We start from the raw sequence: 17,647 nt of genomic DNA, 5'->3' as shown, positions 1-17,647 counted from the left end.
TCAGGTGTGCGTGGTTGTATGTTATTCAGTTCTAAGCAGAGTATCTCAGTCAAATGGTATTTTGTAACAACTTACAGAGAAAAAATAAGCAGAAAGCAGTTAAAATAAAAATATGATACTAATCTAAAGCAGCTCTCACAGAACAAGCTACCATCAATATTTCAGTACTTTGATTATTTTGGTCATATTGATATGGACAAGTTATACCGAAACAGCACTTGCTTTTGCGCACGATTCTGTGGAAAGACTGAAACAGTTTAATAAGCGTACAAACTATTTTCTAAAACGTACAATTAATTTTCGAAATTGTACGAACGATTTTTCAATTATTGTACAAACAGTTTTCTTATCGTACAAACGACTTAAAAAATATAACAAACGACATTCTAAATCATACAACTGATTTGAAAATCGTTACGAATATGACGTATGAAGACTTTCTAAATAATATCCACTGCAGTACAGACAATTTAGAAATACTACAAACAATAAAAAGTAGAAACGATTTTCCCCGTTTAATTGCAATGGTTACCGCAGAGCTACAGATACAGATCATTTATTTCTAATTCAGAGTCCAGAACGGACAAGTACATGACATATTTTTATAATTACATGTCAAGAGAAAGACATGCCAATGAATAGTGTAAAAATTATAAGAGTATAACAATTATAGCAAATGACATGTACACAGCATAGTAGATTGATTTTTAATAAAACATTCAAGAACACTTAATTCTATGCTTTTTACATAAATTGGCTAAATTCTTAAAACCGATAAGAATTTAAGATATCAAGGAATTACTGGATTCGGTATAGCTACAGAATGTTTTTATAATCCAAGAAGCGTTTTTTTTTAAAGGGGGCGCAAAGTGGTTCTGTCTAGATATATCTTAATCTTGGTAAAGAAAACAAAGGAAAAATATAATTAAATCGCAAAGTGGTCATGTTTAGATTCATTTTAACCTATATATATATATATATATATATATATCGCATAGCCCCCTAACTCCGTCACTACCCCAACTCCGTCACTTTCGGGAAACTCCTCGCTGTTTGAAATCAAGTACGATTATGACGTCATTTTTTACATGTCAAAAATCTTTAATCAAATGTCAACAATTTGCAACGGTTAAATTTAAGAATGTGTCAAAAAATAACAGAATTAAACCTTGTTTATTTTATGCATCATTAATTGAGTGAAATCAGCTAAAACTTTTTCACGGGTGCACTAAAATATCGATATTTCTGAGATGCGGGCCCATTCGATCATTTACGGTGGTCAGCCCTCTTTAGAAAGGTCAAGATGAAACATTTCACATGTAATATATTTTTGATTAAGGTAATTAATACATTTTTTTCAGTCCGCAATAGCCTTTGTGCACTACTTTTGATGATAACGTCAAATCGCTCATGCCGATACTTTTGCCTTATACAGGGTATAGATATATCCGGTATATCGCTATTTAGAATATGCTACATTTCTAAAAATGTAATAAATAAATAATATAATAAGTAATGTATTAATTAATGATATAAAATATTTGAAATATGTAAGGACAGAAATCAAACGGCATCCATACATTCTGAAAAGGCCATTGTGATTGTTGTTACATGGACCCATTTTTTATTCTGGCGATCATTTCATTTCGATGAAATTAAATACAATTTAAATTGTATGCACCATTTTTACTTATTATAACTTGGCCTCGATACAAATGGAGTTTTAACTAAATTGTTAATGTGTCTTCATTCCCTGCCATATCATAGAGCATGTGGGTGACGGAGTTAGGTTCATAAGATATAATAGGCATGCGTCAGTGATAAACGTCGTATTCAGAGGGCTTATTTGAATAAAAATAAAAATATTTTTGTTAATAATTCTATAAATTATATTGTTTCAGATTATATTTAGTGATTGCAAATGATAAAAACCACAAAAAATAATTTACAGAGAAACGCGGGAGGTTTTCTGCTTATGGTGACGGAGTTTGGGTACTCGGGGATATATTTTAAGAGATTCACCAGCTCTAACTATTTTAGAATAAAGTAACCTTATGTTTGTTCTGTGTTAATGTACCCCTCGTTGTTAAAAATATTTATGACCGTTTCTAATCAATTACAAAAACCATTAATGAAAAAAAATTAATCTATGAATGCTCAGGAATCTTTAAGATTCTCACTTTATGGTATTAAAACCAGTATTGATTCTGATACATGTACATGCTACAACACATCCCAAAAACATGTCAGAACGATAACAACCATATAGTATGCATTTACGCAGGTTAACAAGTTAAAAAAAATTGACTTTCTATTGCTATTATTAATATTTCATTAATTTTTTAAAATACATAACGTCACTATAATTATGAATACATGTATTTTCTTCCCTTTGATAATTGTTTTAAGAAAGGAATATAAATCAGTTTACTTCATGTCCAAAAAATATACAATCTAGCTAACATTTATTTATTTATTGGATTTCTGAAATATCAGTTGAAAGTTCGATCGCATCCAAGGGCAGATAACTTGTTTTTGAAATGCATTACTCATACATTACCCACAATCCCTCGCATGTTTTTCATTCGTCTCGAATATTTAAGAAGTTAGGCAGTTGATTAACAAACACAACGATACAGGAAGAAATAAACTTTATAACAGGTAAGTTTAGTCGTTTATTGTATTTCTCTTTTAGTAAAGTGTTGGGTAGCGGTCAAATTTTTTGTCTCCGACCGGTGAAGGACACGAATTTGAAGCGTGAAAACGTGGGAACAAGCACGAGCTCCTTGGTGGTTTAACGCAGATTTGTTGTCGACTGCGTTCGAGGAAATATTCTGTGTATTTTCACGGTAAAATCACGTTTATAAAACTTTAAAAACGTAAAAAGGGCGTAATTTTGTCCACTGTGGCATGTTTTCATTGTGTGGTACGAAACAAAGGAATCCATTATTAACAAAGACAAACGGCTGATTTACATAAAACATGACATCACAACTACAATGAACATTCAGCGTGTACCACTATATATATATGGGTGTTTAATCAATAAAAGTCTGTATTTTATGTTATTTATTTCCATTAAACATTGCCTTATATTACATAAGATATGCATAAAGGTGTTATATAAATGAAGTGTTGTTTGTTGTAGATTGAGAGCTAAGAAGAGGAATCACCTCTTTTTTGTATTTCTTTGTCCTATTTGTGTTGGACCAAGTACTGTTAGAAACAAGCAACATTCTGGACGGACAGACAAAAGTGGGTGGTGCTTCTCCACACACCGGAGGAAGGTTTGTATATATGTTCTAACTACGACTATGAGAACTTACTCAGTTACTGTTAAGAATACCAGACCAGTGCAGATCCAAATGATCATTTTTCCAAGGGAGGGGCATTTGGAACTTCACAAGTCCTTCTAAGGTTTAAGTGATATAAGTATACTGGAAACTTAAATTGGATTCCAGAACAACATGACATCACCCTTACTCTCACTGCTGCAAACTTAACTAAATTTAAATATTGAATTTTAATTTTTTTTATGGTATTAGAAGATAGTTTACAAAATAAATGTAGAGAAGGAACTAATGCAGTGAACAGGAAAGCTTTTTTTACCTACCAAGGACATTTACATTCTTTATTTTGTTTATTGTAAGGAGACAGCTATAGAACCATTGAATCACCAACTAACAAGTAGTTCAAATTACCACAAGACATGATTGTATTTAAGTTGAAATGATTTTCAAATCTCTTTGTCTAAAACACCAACAACAAAGTTTTCTATCCATATGTATACATGTATTGGATGTCTTCACTATACTGTTGATATAACTGACAATCAAATTCTATGTGTTATAAACAAACTCATCAACAACATAAGTAAAAAGAGAAATAAAATCTTTTTGGTGTGAAACAGCAACATTTTCAGTCTTTAATCTAATGTACTGTACCAGTGCTATGATGTAGTGTTTTGCAAAATAGACTGTGCATAGTGTTTAATTTTAAATAAGTGAAATTTTACGAATTTTCAGGGACGAGAAACCACCCCAATTTTCTGGCACAAGTGCTCAGGCACTTACAGCTTCTAGATGGGTACCTCCAAGTACACTGAAGCGAGATGCTAACCATGATGACCGCAACGATTTTACCTTTCGACGAGTTAGGGGGTTAGTTTATATACATTTGTACTATATAGTCCATCTTTGTTTTCAATCAGATAAAATGAGTACTCTGATTTGGGGTTTAATATTTCACTTACTAGTTCATCTGATAAATATCAAAGTCTGATTCTTTGAATATTACCTGTATGTGATTAATTTTCTTTATTTTTAATTCCAGAATACTCAACAAACTTACACCAGAAAAATTTGACAAACTCAGTTTAGAACTTCTCAATGTAGGAATTGAATCCCACGTTATCCTGAAAGGAATTATTTTATTGGTAAGTTTTTATGTTTATTTTGGTAACACTGAGCAATTATGTAAGTCAGGGCATTATTTTTGAAAGTTTATTGATTATAGAAATATATTCTGAATTGAATGTGCTAAATTGTTAATATATCGGTACATGTAATTTCTTGATTTTAGTGTTTCAGCTTCTTATTGATATCAAAACTATACATGTATGTTTTATACTGCTTATATTGTAGCTTTTCTTTTTATTTGTAGATTTTTGAAAAAGCTCTTGATGAACCCAAGTATAGTTCTATGTACGCACAGCTATGCCATCAACTATGTGAAGACGCACCAAATTTTGAACCAAATTCATCAAATATCACAGTGAGTTAAACTTTAAGATTAAATGTACAACATAACTCTGTGTTCTCAATGTTGAATATTGTATACATGTACCTCTGCAGTGTATATCATAATATGAGTTTTGTTACAGACATTCAGACGACTTCTTTTAAACAAGTGCCAGGATGAATTCGAAAACAGATCCAAAGCCACAGAAGGTATGCCTAATAATATTTATGAATCTTAAAACATGAGCTACACCGATAAGTATAGACAAATGTATGAAACTTATTCTCAATCCTTTACACAGGAAAAACATCTCATTCAAGTAAATAAAAATGGTATAAGATGATGTACAAAAATGCTACGGAGGAAGAGTTTTCATATTGATATTTATTTTGTGTACCGGTATATTCACAGTTTACGACCGGAGAGAAAGCCCCCTCACACCTGATGAAGCAGAACAATATCATATCGCCAAGCAGAAAATGCTTGGCAACATCAAATTCATTGGTAAGAGATTGGTTTCCATACAGCTTATTAATCATTATTGGATTTTAAAGTGCAGTAACAATTGTTAGAGGAAATGCAGGGGTGGTAAATTGATTGTTTACATCAGCATGAGCAGGTTCTTAATGAAAATAAGTATTGATTAAAAACAAGCAACATCTGTATATCGCTTGTTTACATCAGGTTCTAGATGAAAATAAGTATAGATTAAAAACAGATCTAGACTACAGGTACCTGACCTTTGTTTATTTTTGTGTACCTGCAGGTGAACTCGGCAAACTGGAAATGCTTCATGAAGGTATTCTACATAAATGCATTAAACAGCTTTTGGAGAAGAAAAAGAATATTCCCCTTGCAGACATGTCTGAAGATCTTGAATGTCTTTGTCACCTAATGCGCACCGTTGGACGACGCCTTGACACCAATAAGGCCAAGGTACTTTCAGGGATTTTATTTTGAGGGATTTCCATAGATCAGAATGGTCATTCTTAAAATCAGTGCACACACCCAACTTATTTGACTTTCTCCCTTCTCTTCCTCTGTCATCACATCCTTGTAATTTGTAGGGCTTTTCCTTTGTTTGTGGGGGTACCTGTTTATCAAATCTGATAATCAATATCCCAACAACGTGATAAATTATGTGTACCAAATATTCCATCTATCATCTTAATGTCTATCATGTCTTGGGCATTTGAAATTTGATATTTATAGCTGTGCCAGAGATGGGCATAAATACATGTATATTAATTTGATAATATTCTTTAGTCCTGGATGGATCAATATTTTGCACGAATGAAGTCATTCGCTAACAAAGAGGAGCTGCCTTCCAGAATTCGATTTATGCTGCAGGATGTGGAGGAACTGAGAAAGAATGGAGTAAGAGATATTTGGTTTGCTAACCATTGTAATCATTGAAACCCTACTTCTCAATTTATTAACATTTTACATTTTTGTTTTGTACTAAGTCATAGAAATCTAACTAAAAAGCGTTCATCTTTTGACAATTTAAATGCTGTGAAGTACATGTATTATATTTCTATCTTTATGTTTCAGTATACTATTGAATAAAAGCTTATCAGATATTTGGATATAATGCAACTGTTTCACACTTTCAGTGGAAACCTCGTTATATTAATAGAGACACTGGACCCAGAACTATCACAGAAATACGGAAAGAAGCCGCAGATGTAAGCCATCAAAGCTTTAATCATAATGAAAACAATAAGAGAAAAATTTACAGCATTTGGTGCAGTGATATTGAATGTGTTATAGATTTTGTCTTTCTGAGTACATTGTACCGGTACATAGATAATAGAAATTAATTGGTTTCTTTTCTTGCCCAAATTAGCATGATGGAGAGTATTATCCAATGCCACAACAGAATCGGATGTATGGGGGGAGGCAGATGAACGGGCACATGCAGGGGTGGATGTCTGGACAGCAGGGAAACATGGGGGATTTATTTGGAATGTCAGGTCCAGGCATGATGATGGGTAGGTTACTCTGATTGTCCTTTAGCCTGTTTGAACTTGTATAAACAGTGCAAGAAATCCAGAGGCAGTTCAACAAAGCGAGCACTTGCCAAAATTCCCTATACCAGCAACACAAATTTTGGCAAGCTACCGCAAGCGCTCGCTCTGAACTCGCCTCACTTCTATTACAGAAATTTCTTGATTGCTTATGATTTTTTTTTTCCAATTATTTTGTGGATTGAAAACTTTGTAAAAATTAGATAAGAGGTCTTAACACTGTAAATTAGATGTCAGTGTATATTAGCTGTAGTACAACATATGTGTTTGAATAAAAAATCACATTTGAAACCTTGCAATTGTAGATCAGATTTGGAATTTGAATTATGTGCAACATGTTTTGTAGGTTCGATAGGGACAGGGCCAGGCGTGATTAATGACATGCCAGGATACATGGGAGGCAAACAGAGAATGATGATGCAGCAGCCGGGGCAGGGGTTCAATAAGTTTAATAATCAGCAGCGTCAGGACGCGGGGATGCAGAGGAGACAAAACGGGGGGAGTCCCACCATGGGGCGACACTCTCCACAGAATCAGCAGCAACAGTTCCAGGCACCTCACAGTGAGTCAACTGTAGTTACTAAGCACATTGAAATGTTATCAAATGTCTGAAAACTCAAATATATGTACATGATAGGTGTTGAATTTTAGGGCAAGACAACTGTGCACTGTTTTATTTGAAAATCATTGCACTAGTTTCTTAAGAAATTCATTTTGGTTTATAGGGACATTGTATCTTTATTTTATATATAATGACCTTAAAGGGTACCTGCAGCCGAGCCGATGTGAAGTCTATGTTAAAGAGTTTATTTACCAAAGTTTAATGCAAAAAACCGCATCAAAATCGGTGCAAAAATAACGGAGTTACGCCTCTTCAAAGTGGCTATTTTTACCTGCTTTGGGAAATTTAATCAAGAGAAAACAGAATTAGGCGATAACGAGGCTTCAGCGGAAGTGACGTCACGAGGTCAACGGGAGGGAAATTTCCTTACAAAGCTATACAAATTAACTTCGATTTTTCAGCCAAAATGATCGATATAGGTCTAATGTTTTGACGTGTCTTGTTATTTTAAGTATTGTAGATCTAGAAATTTGTATCCGTTATTATTTTATTACAATCAGATTTCTTTTTAAAGGATTTTAAAATTTGTTATTCTCGTCGCCTTTTTACCGATGAATACGATATCTTGAAACGCGTACATGGGCTGATTTATGTTCATTATTCATTTTTTGATTACATAATATCTTTCACACACGAGTGATCTGAGACAATGACACAGGTAAACAGGTAAACTAACGAAGCCACTGCTCCAGACACACGTGTATCTGGGGGTATGTATACACAAGGTACACGAGTCTGGTGAACAAAGAGAGTTTCACACCTCTAGACTGGTAAATTGATTTGTGTATAATTAGCTACTCAATTGTTAAAAGATAAAACAGAAAAATAAATTAGACTGTGTAAAATCAAGCATTCGTCAGCTAAAACATGTGTATAGTCCGTCAATCAGTGATTAAAGAATCATGCATGATACATTTAAATGGTAAAACTAATGTTCGAAGTAAATGCCTTTATTGTTACTTATCTAATCACTTAAATAATGACCAAAGTTACAATTCAGCAATTGAAACCTTTTTTATGTGATCAAGTAATTATTTTGGAAGTAATTACGGTGGTCTTTATAATTTCTTATTTTATAAAGTGCAACTTTCTTTCGAGCGCTATGGTCAGCAATTAACCGCTTTAAATACATGTAACTCCGTATAGCTTAAATTGTAATACTGACAACGGATCATTATGAAATATAAATAAACTGTAACATTTTGACAAAGGATGTAAATAAATGTAAAATTAAATTCCATTATCGTATTTTTTAAAGAATACGAGACAGACTTAATCATGCAGCCATCTTGGACTTTCGCCTTGATCCGTTAATAATCCCGTGTATGTTTGTTAAAGAATGCATACTGTTTTGATTTTTATTGGTCCGATATCAATATTATTGAATAATCGGACGACATCATTTGTAATTTTATGCCTTATACTAGGAATAGACCCCGAGTTACCTTTTACGAAATATCATTATGTATTATCAATATTATTAATTAGTTAATAATGTCACTGAGAAATCATTCGAAAGAATGGCAATATTAACAAAATATGTTTCTTATAACAATAATGCTTTGATTAATTGTCATATCGCTCCATATGGTGTGCATTTATTACGGGCCGCCGGAAGGCGGTCCGTTATTTGATACACATTTAAATATTGTTACTGCGTTTCTGCGGGATAGTTCTTTTTTAATAGAATTAATACTATGCTTATTTTTATGAATTAAACGTAAATTTGCATGTAGAAATATGTTTTATGCCTTTTAGAAAATATCACATATTTTTTGTTTTACTCGTAAATGAAAAGTAGGACATACTTAGTAGATTGTCGTATTTGGCGCGTTTTTATCGAGACTATAATCTATTCGGAAAATTTCGGAGTTCTTCATTCTTTTCAAAACAATGCATCAGGATCGGTATGCGGGACATACTAAAGACCTGAAATACGAAAGACCTGAATGTCATTAAATTTTATATAAATGATACATTTGAATTTCTATGTGCCGTGTCAAATAAAATGACTATATAATGCATTAAGTTTTTATTCAATACAATGCAACAAAAAAACAACAACAAAAAAATGGTTTGAAATACATCATCTCCAAGAGAAAAATGATAAGTTGAACTTTTTATTAGAGTAATGTAAAAATCAATGTGTTCTCCATTACTTCATACTATGGCAATGATCATACAATTTCCGTTAGAAATGCTTACAGTAACGAAATCGATTCTTTACGATAATAGTAAAATGTTAAACTTCAAAACAAGTTGCTGAAAGTATATTAAAATTTACCATACAAATTAGTACAACCAACTCTTATTTTCTTCTTTGTGGTGTGTTTTTATGTAAACAACCAATGATTCATACAACAATTATATTTTTTGCGGCCCATTTGACGCTTGCGTCAATATGATTTCTTGTATGTAAAATGTGTTACACATTTGACGAAATTCATGAAGCAAACAATTATCCGAATTCGGCATTTTTGTTCGATAAAATACAGGTTAAACTCAAACAACAGTATAATTAGTCATCCAGGGTTGATAAGGAAATAAAACAACAGAAAAAAATGTTCATATATCGATAAAACAATGCAAGAAAACGAACAGTTTTCACACGATATTCCTGTTTCTCATACAGCGGCGTTGACCCTGTGACGTCACAGTTCATCTCGCGCCAAATCGGCTTGATTCAAAACTCGTTCAGGTGTGAAATCGGGTTTTCCCCAAATATCTCGAAAACTACTTATGCGATCGCTGTAAAATTTTCAGGATGATGTTTTTACACATAGATCTCCATTATATCAAAAATTGACCGGCACTGCAGGTACCCTTTAATATATTAAGGTCATTATAGATAAATTTTAATGTGGAACATGTTAAATTTGTTGGTACAGATAATGCGCCAAGGGATCTTCCACCCAGATTTGTTAAACTTGCGCAACAGCAGCAGTCACAGACTGCTCCACCAGGGGCGATGAATGGAACAGCCGTCGTCATAGTGCCCCCCAATGAAGAAATCAGCCTGAGGCCAGCCAAGAATTTTAATGTTTTTAAGCCAAATTCACCGAGTAACTTGCCGCGGTCAGCACACTCCACAGCGCCACCTAGTGGTTCAATGAGAATGACCTCGGCTCCAGATCCACCAAAGCCGCTACTCAACAAACAGGTATTGTAAATTCTTTATCTAAGCAGGTGACTTTGTACATTTCAAGGTCATATTACAGAATGTGTATAGATCAAATTTGGTTATTGGTAATACAAACATATTGATGTATTTTCTTATGCCATGTGGTGGTGTTTTTTTTCTCATTTCAGCCACAAATAACAATTAAACAGGTGGAAAGTAAAGAAAAGCCAAAATCAAACAAACGATTCACACCCAGCAAGGATGAAGCACACAAGATTGTAGTAAGTGTCAGGCAGACCAGTTGTTTGATTTTATGATTATAAATAATTTGATGTTCATCCTCTCAAGGTATTTAAAATGTAAACTCGTGATTTCAATTTGGTCGATTCTTCTTTTTTTTTAAGGAAAACTTGCTGACAGACTACTTGGCAAACAATGAGGCTAATGAAGCTCTTACAGCTTTTAAAGAAATGTATGCTCCAAAGAAGTAAGTCGAGAAGAACAAATCAAATGAAGTTTTTGGTGTAGAGAAATTAAACCTTTTAGATTATATTATTTATATATATATTTATTATTTTTTAAATTATAGATCTATACATAGCATTTTAAATGTGAATTATTATATACAAGTACTTTTGAATGTTTAGTTTCCAAACAAATTATAATCTTTGTTGCACTTCTAGGTATGTACCAGAGTTATTGACGAAGATGATGAAGATGACAGTAGAGAAGACGGATGATGACAGGGAGAGGATGATGTCGCTGATCTCGGCGATGAAAGCTGACGGCCAGATCACGTCAGAGCAGTTTATGGAGGTAAGGGCAGTCTCTGGTTTCTTTTCTTTTCAGTGGCAGTGATTCAATGTTTATCAATAGAATTGAATTTCTAAAAAATATATGTCTATTTTAGTTAACTGGAACAGAAAATCCAGTTTCCTGACCAGCTATCTCTATTAATGTTTCTTTCACCAGGCTCTCCAGACGGTCTTTGAGCAGATGAGTGAATTAGAGGCGGAATTTCCTTTGATTCGGTCTTACGTCTCCACATTTGCTGCCTCTAGTATCACTGGTCAAATTGTGACTCTGAATGAGCTGGCGGAACCAATGGAGAATGGGGCATACTATCCACTTTTCTTGATCTCGCTGCAGCAGATGCACAAAATTAAAGGCAAAGACTGGCTTGCTAACTTGTTCAATGAGAGCAAACTAGATCTTATCAAAATGTTGCCAGGTACTTAAAATTTATTGTTTGCAATTATGGAATGCAATTTTTACAGCATTGAGCTTGGTTTAAATCAGTCACTAAAATAGTCCATTTTGGACAAACTAATTCAATACTTTAATTGAAATAAAACTCTAAATCTTGATTTACTTCATCTACACTGTAACACTATGAAACAAAAAAAAGCTTGTTGAAGAGGGATAATAAGTTGTAAGTAGGAGTTATGCTTCTTGATTCATTCTGAACAAACAGACACTTTGCAGTAATGGGCTCTCAGTATTGTATGTGGTATATATCTGATTCAGAAATCGACCAGAAGAAGGAGCGTATGATGGAGATTTTGGAGGACCGGGGCCTGAGCTTCCTGTTTCCCCTCCTGAGGGTGCAGGCAGAGCTATGTAAGGAGATGCAGACTGAGCCCAGCGCCACAGGCCTGTTCAAGTGGATAAAGGAGCACGTCAACACAGATCTCCACTACACAGGGGGATTCCTCAACATTCTCACCACAAGGTACATGTATATCAGAGAGAAACAGTTCTAAGGGTAATCACAGAGTTGGGAGAGTGCAAATATACAATTTTTAAAAGATGACTTAGACACTAGAGATTGTTTTAAAATAACAATTACATTTTTTTCATTTTTTTTCTAACATTGTAAGAGAACAATCCAGTGGTTGAATTCATGTTGTGCTAAAAATGCTTAAACATAATTAAAGATGTGTAGTGCAAGTTTAGATTTTTAAGTCATATTAAGGATATATTTTATATCTTACTAACTGAATTTTTTCTTTTTGAAGCTTGATGAAATATGTCACTCAGGATTCAACAATGGGAGATGATGTTGACATCACAGTGGTACCAGATAAAACTCTGATTGATAAAGAAAAGCAGAATCTGGAGAAAATGAAGGTAATGATTCGTTATTTTGTGTAAATTCATGGATGATGTGATTACATGGGATTTTTAGCAGTGGTGATATGATTAATCTTTATCTTTCAGGGAGTTTTACAGATGTTTCTCCATGAGCATGTCGATCTTCAGATTGCTGCCCTTTACGCAGCTCAAGTCTTCTGTTATTCTCATGGATTTCCTAAAGGTAAATATTAGTAGTGAAACAAGTTAATGCCTTAAGTGTGAGAGGAGGATGAAAGCATTTTAAACCAAGGAGACAGGTCTACACTCTGAATAAATGAGAGAATACCCCCCCCCCCCCCCCAAAAAAAAAAAAAAAAAAAAAAAAAAAAAAGACTAGAAACTGAAAACATACTTCAACTAAATTTTAGATTTTGAAAATTGTGGTTTATTTAACAAAATTATCTGATAAGTTGATAATTTGTTTACTTTTCCAAAGCTTTTATAAGAAGGCCTGTACCAACTTCTTGCACATTTATATAAATTTCTACAATGTTAATGTACATGTTCTATATTCATCAGGCATGCTCCTGCGTTTCTTTATGAATTTGTACGACATGGAAGTTGTTGAAGAGGAAGCATTTTTGAAATGGAAAGAGGAAGTCAATGATCAGTACCCCGGGAAAGGGAAAGCATTGTTTCAGGTAATGTAACAGGGACCAGCTAATGGCAGTGAAATACCTTTGTGTTTGTGTGTAGGAAAACTTGTTGTAAGACATCAAGCCTTGAAGAATTAGAGTCGAACATTTGTTTGACTCTTTTGTGTTGATTTTTTTTTATGTTTAACCGGGTCAATTTATTAAAAAGAAAACCTTCAATATCAAATATGAAATAAAAGATTAAATAGTATTGGAGAGAAGTTTTCCAAGTATTGTTCATGTATATGATCCGATTTTTTACATGTACTTTTACAGCACATGTGAAGAGAAAAAATGTATTTTTTTACATCAACGAAAACATAAGATTTTACAAGTGAAATACCTAAATTAAACAAGAATAATATATAAAGTAACTGAAAATAATGCATAAATAGCTCCATTAGTAGAAAATATCTATACTGTTAGACAGTTTTAAAATTTGAGTTATTTTACAGGTGAACCAGTGGTTAACATGGTTGGAGCAGGCAGAAGAGGAGAGCGATGAAGAAGATTAAAGGGAATGCTGCGAAAAATACTACAGAGGATCTAAGTTTACAGCGCATTGTAGTTGTTGTCAGCATTTCATAATTAACTCTCTCTTAAGCACCGTAAAACTTTGACGCAGTTACACATGTGCATTAATGGGAAGAAGTTATCCTTAAATAAGTATCGAGGTAAAGGCATGATTTGATAGTGCCCACCTTTTCATTGGTGGAGTTTATGTGTTCTAACTTTCATGGATACAGACCATTGGATAATGTGGTTGCGGAATCTAAATATACACTGAAAAACATTCACGTATCATCAAGAACAAGAAATACAAACCTGTATTAAAACTAAAAGGATGGTTTAGTCATGATCTCTGTCATTTATTATTTATCAAAACTTATTGATAAACTATATTGAAAGATGACATACTGAGATAGTAATGAAGGGAAAATCTTTGAACAATACTATAATTTATATGCATGTAAAAAGTTGCTCATGGCCTGATGGGTTACAAATAAATTGAGAAACTGGTTTGAGAAAGGTATGGAAGTCTTGTATAGATTATAAATAATAACGCCCCCCCCCCCCCCCCCCCCCCAGAAACTAAGTCATCCAGTCATTTAAAACATGAATTTATTGGCATTGGGTATAATCAGAATACAGCTGAAGGGAATGAAAAGAGTGTGTGATATGACAATGTTATCATCTGAACACTTTTATAAATCAAATGTATATTTTGGGATTTGGCCAAAAAGTTTGAATCTATAAACTTTGTTTTGCACCCATACATTCTTTGTTAAAAATCTGTACTTTGCGTTTTTGTTCAATCTGGAAACAGAGAATATTAAACTGAAAACAGACGTTCCTGTTTGGCTATAGTGTTGCAGAGTTTTTGACAGTGAAAGCAATATCTTTATTGGATGGAAAAACATAGCAAGATGACAAAAATGACATATTTGGTGAAAATAAACTACCTTTTTAAAATACACCTGCTAACTGCTTTCTAGGCAATTGTAGCTACATGTGAAATGTGAACATTTATATAATTGAAAGATGAAATCTTTGTACATTTCTAAGATGAAGACCTGCATTTTTTTGTATTGGAAAGCAGTACATTTACTGTATATTATAACACCCTGTGTAAATTTTGGGTAAGACTGTTCATGTGATAAATGATAAAAAGGGAATACTGAACTTTTTAATTTATTTTCATTTTTTGGAAATTTAAGATGTAAAAATTATGTATCAAATTGTAAACTGTAAAATAACGTCATTTGAATAAGGTATTAAATTTGTTGCATGTTGATTTTGGGAAATAAATGAAATATTTATCCTTTGCTTTAGCTAGGACTCAATTGCTGTATTGTGAAAATGTTGTTAATATGAATGTCAATTTATTTTGTAAATTTTTTTTGCATTTGTTTATTGAAATCTTTTTGTAACATAATCATTTTTTATGTCAGTGTGCATGTTGTATATATGTTTTATCCCAAGAATAGAAAACTCAAAAATATCTATATATATACATGTAAATATAAGGCATGAGGCGATTCATATTGTGTACCAGTAAGTTCTAATTTAAATTTAAATTCCTTTGTTATGTATAAACTTAAACAGAAATTTTAATTCATTAAATACATGTATAAATTCAAATTAGTCGTTGATGTATAAATGCTGTAGAGAATAACTCCTGTCATCTTTGTATGCCATTTCTGTAATCTGTTATGTGGAGTGTTAATTCCGCGGAGTAGTATAAATACTAAATTTACATACCATTTTCAAAGATTTATTATAAAGGATTTTTCAAGCTTTGAGAATCATTATTTTATAATTCATACTAAAATACAATACAGTATAACTATTTTGAATTTAAAAGTACCAGATGTTCAAATTATGAAGTAAGTGACTGCTTTTATTTTATTCTAATTTTTAAAATTTGAGTAATTTGGTAGCGTGTATTGATCTTTTCCTCTCATTTTATATTTACTGAGGCATTTTCTCATATTTTTGAGATGTGTATTTCATTCTATCAGAAAAGTTCCGAAAGCATTACACTTGTGTTATAGCAGTTTGTAGCTGTAATATAAAATTAAATCTCACTTTTTGTCTGCTTATTATCAGCTTTATTAAAATAAAACTAAATGTAGTTGAATTGTTTTTTTTTTTTCTTGCACTCCTTGTCAGTTGAATATTTTTAAAAGGATACCTTGATTGTTTATGAAATGGACCATTTTCTGACAGACAGCTCAATGTGTTTTCATGAAGCCATAATCAATATGACATTCTGTGAATACTGAATAATATGACTTGCATATAATACACATATGATGCACAGGACTTGTTCAGCAGATGAAATTTTAAATTGCTCGTTTTAATGTCACAAATTCAAAGAGTGTTGGGATTAGGCGTTGGAGCCCCCGCCCCCCCCCCCCCCTTAAATTTCTTGTGTAGATAAAACTTTCAACGGTTATATCCTTCTACAGATTTATATAAATTTCTTGAAAACAAACCTTTCCAAGCCCTGTCATGTTTTACGTGTATATCTGTATAGTGTTTGATAGGTTTGTCTTCCGCCCCTTTGTCCTTCCTGCTTCTATGATTTCGTCTGATCGTGTGTCCGCAACACCTTACGTGTAGCTCAGTGAAACTGCAAAAATATTTTCATGAAAGTTGTTTAAAATAAAGATACATATTGTTCGGAGAAATTCAACTGTTTTATATATACATGTACGCTAGTACATATTCTAGTGATCTTTCCTGTGACATTGGCTTCCATATTCCTTATTTTACGATTTTAACTCCGTTTATTTGAAACTTGATATTTTTAGACGGATAATTGCATCGTTGATAACATTTTCGACTCGGACCTTTTTTATTTGCTTCCAATTTTTGCAAAAAAAAAACCAAAGACATTGTTTAAGAATGTATTTATCTTAGTTTAGTGCTTCTTTTACAGCTAGGTATTGGTGAGAGCAGTTGAACTCTGTCATGTTTCTATTATCATAACATTTTTTATGACCTTACCTTAAGGAGGCTGGATGCTCAAAAAATTAACCATCAAATCTACCAGATATGATTTGATTTTTAGTTTTGAGTTTAGCTATAAACTATTATTTAGTAAAGAAAAAATTCATATTTACCGTTTAGTTTTGGGTATTTTCTATATTTTAAATAGAGCTCTTCTCTTAAAGGGGCATGATCACGATTTTGGTCAAAAACTATTTTCCCGATTTTAATGTTTACAATGCTTCAGATAGGCATTTTTAATCTGCAAACAAAATTTAAGTGTCATTCGTTGAGTTATAAGTGAGTTACGGGGCTTGCAATTCTTTGCTGTGTAAACAAAGCTTTTGTTTACATTTTGAACGTTGAAGTGAAAACTCCTGTCTTAGACCAAAAATAAATGTGGTAAACGTTAAGATCTGTTTATTTATGCTAAAAATGAATAAGAAGATGAAAAAATCAGCTTAAAAAAGAACTTTTACCGGTATATTAAACAAATGTAAACAAAAACAGGACACGGGCCTTGTTTACATGTAAAAGAATTGTGAGCCCTGTATCTTGTTTATAACTTTACTACTGACTCTCCAATTTCATTTAGTCATTGGAAATGCATTTCTAAAGCATCGTAAATAATTAAAACAGAAAAATAGAATTTGACCATAGAATCGTGACCATGCCCCTTTAAATATGCTAAAGGAGATCAATACAGTCTAAAAATGGCCACGATCATCGAACCCACTTAATACTTACTTTCTTCATTTTTATAGTTTCAAATAAACTCAAAAATTTCGCATGACAAAACTTTGACGTCGTAGTAAAGGTTACTAGGTAAACCTTGCAATTAAACATTGACGTTGTATCAACGTCATTT

At 32.8% G+C, this 17,647-nt stretch overlaps 1 protein-coding gene across 1 annotated transcript; it reads left to right on the top strand.

Annotated features, from left to right (window-relative positions):
- The first annotated feature begins 3,154 nt into the window (after positions 1-3,154).
- Positions 3,155-15,925, top strand: LOC105317347 (eukaryotic translation initiation factor 4 gamma 2). The gene is made up of 21 exons (XM_020062823.3): positions 3,155-3,287; positions 4,026-4,160; positions 4,333-4,435; positions 4,663-4,773; positions 4,883-4,949; positions 5,152-5,244; positions 5,507-5,676; positions 6,007-6,117; positions 6,357-6,428; positions 6,590-6,734; positions 7,117-7,332; positions 10,281-10,552; positions 10,702-10,794; positions 10,918-11,000; positions 11,197-11,329; positions 11,486-11,744; positions 12,041-12,245; positions 12,532-12,643; positions 12,734-12,830; positions 13,169-13,290; positions 13,740-15,925. The coding sequence occupies exons 4-21, from the start codon at positions 4,702-4,704 to the stop codon at positions 13,797-13,799; spliced, it is 2,382 nt and encodes a 793-aa protein (XP_019918382.1). The 5' UTR covers positions 3,155-3,287; positions 4,026-4,160; positions 4,333-4,435; positions 4,663-4,701; the 3' UTR covers positions 13,800-15,925.
- Positions 15,926-17,647: the final 1,722 nt, after the last annotated feature.

Source organism: Magallana gigas, chromosome 5, assembly GCF_963853765.1.
Source record: "Magallana gigas chromosome 5, xbMagGiga1.1, whole genome shotgun sequence".
Taxonomy (NCBI): domain Eukaryota; kingdom Metazoa; phylum Mollusca; class Bivalvia; order Ostreida; family Ostreidae; genus Magallana; species Magallana gigas.
This window is presented reverse-complemented; position numbering and strand designations above follow the sequence as displayed.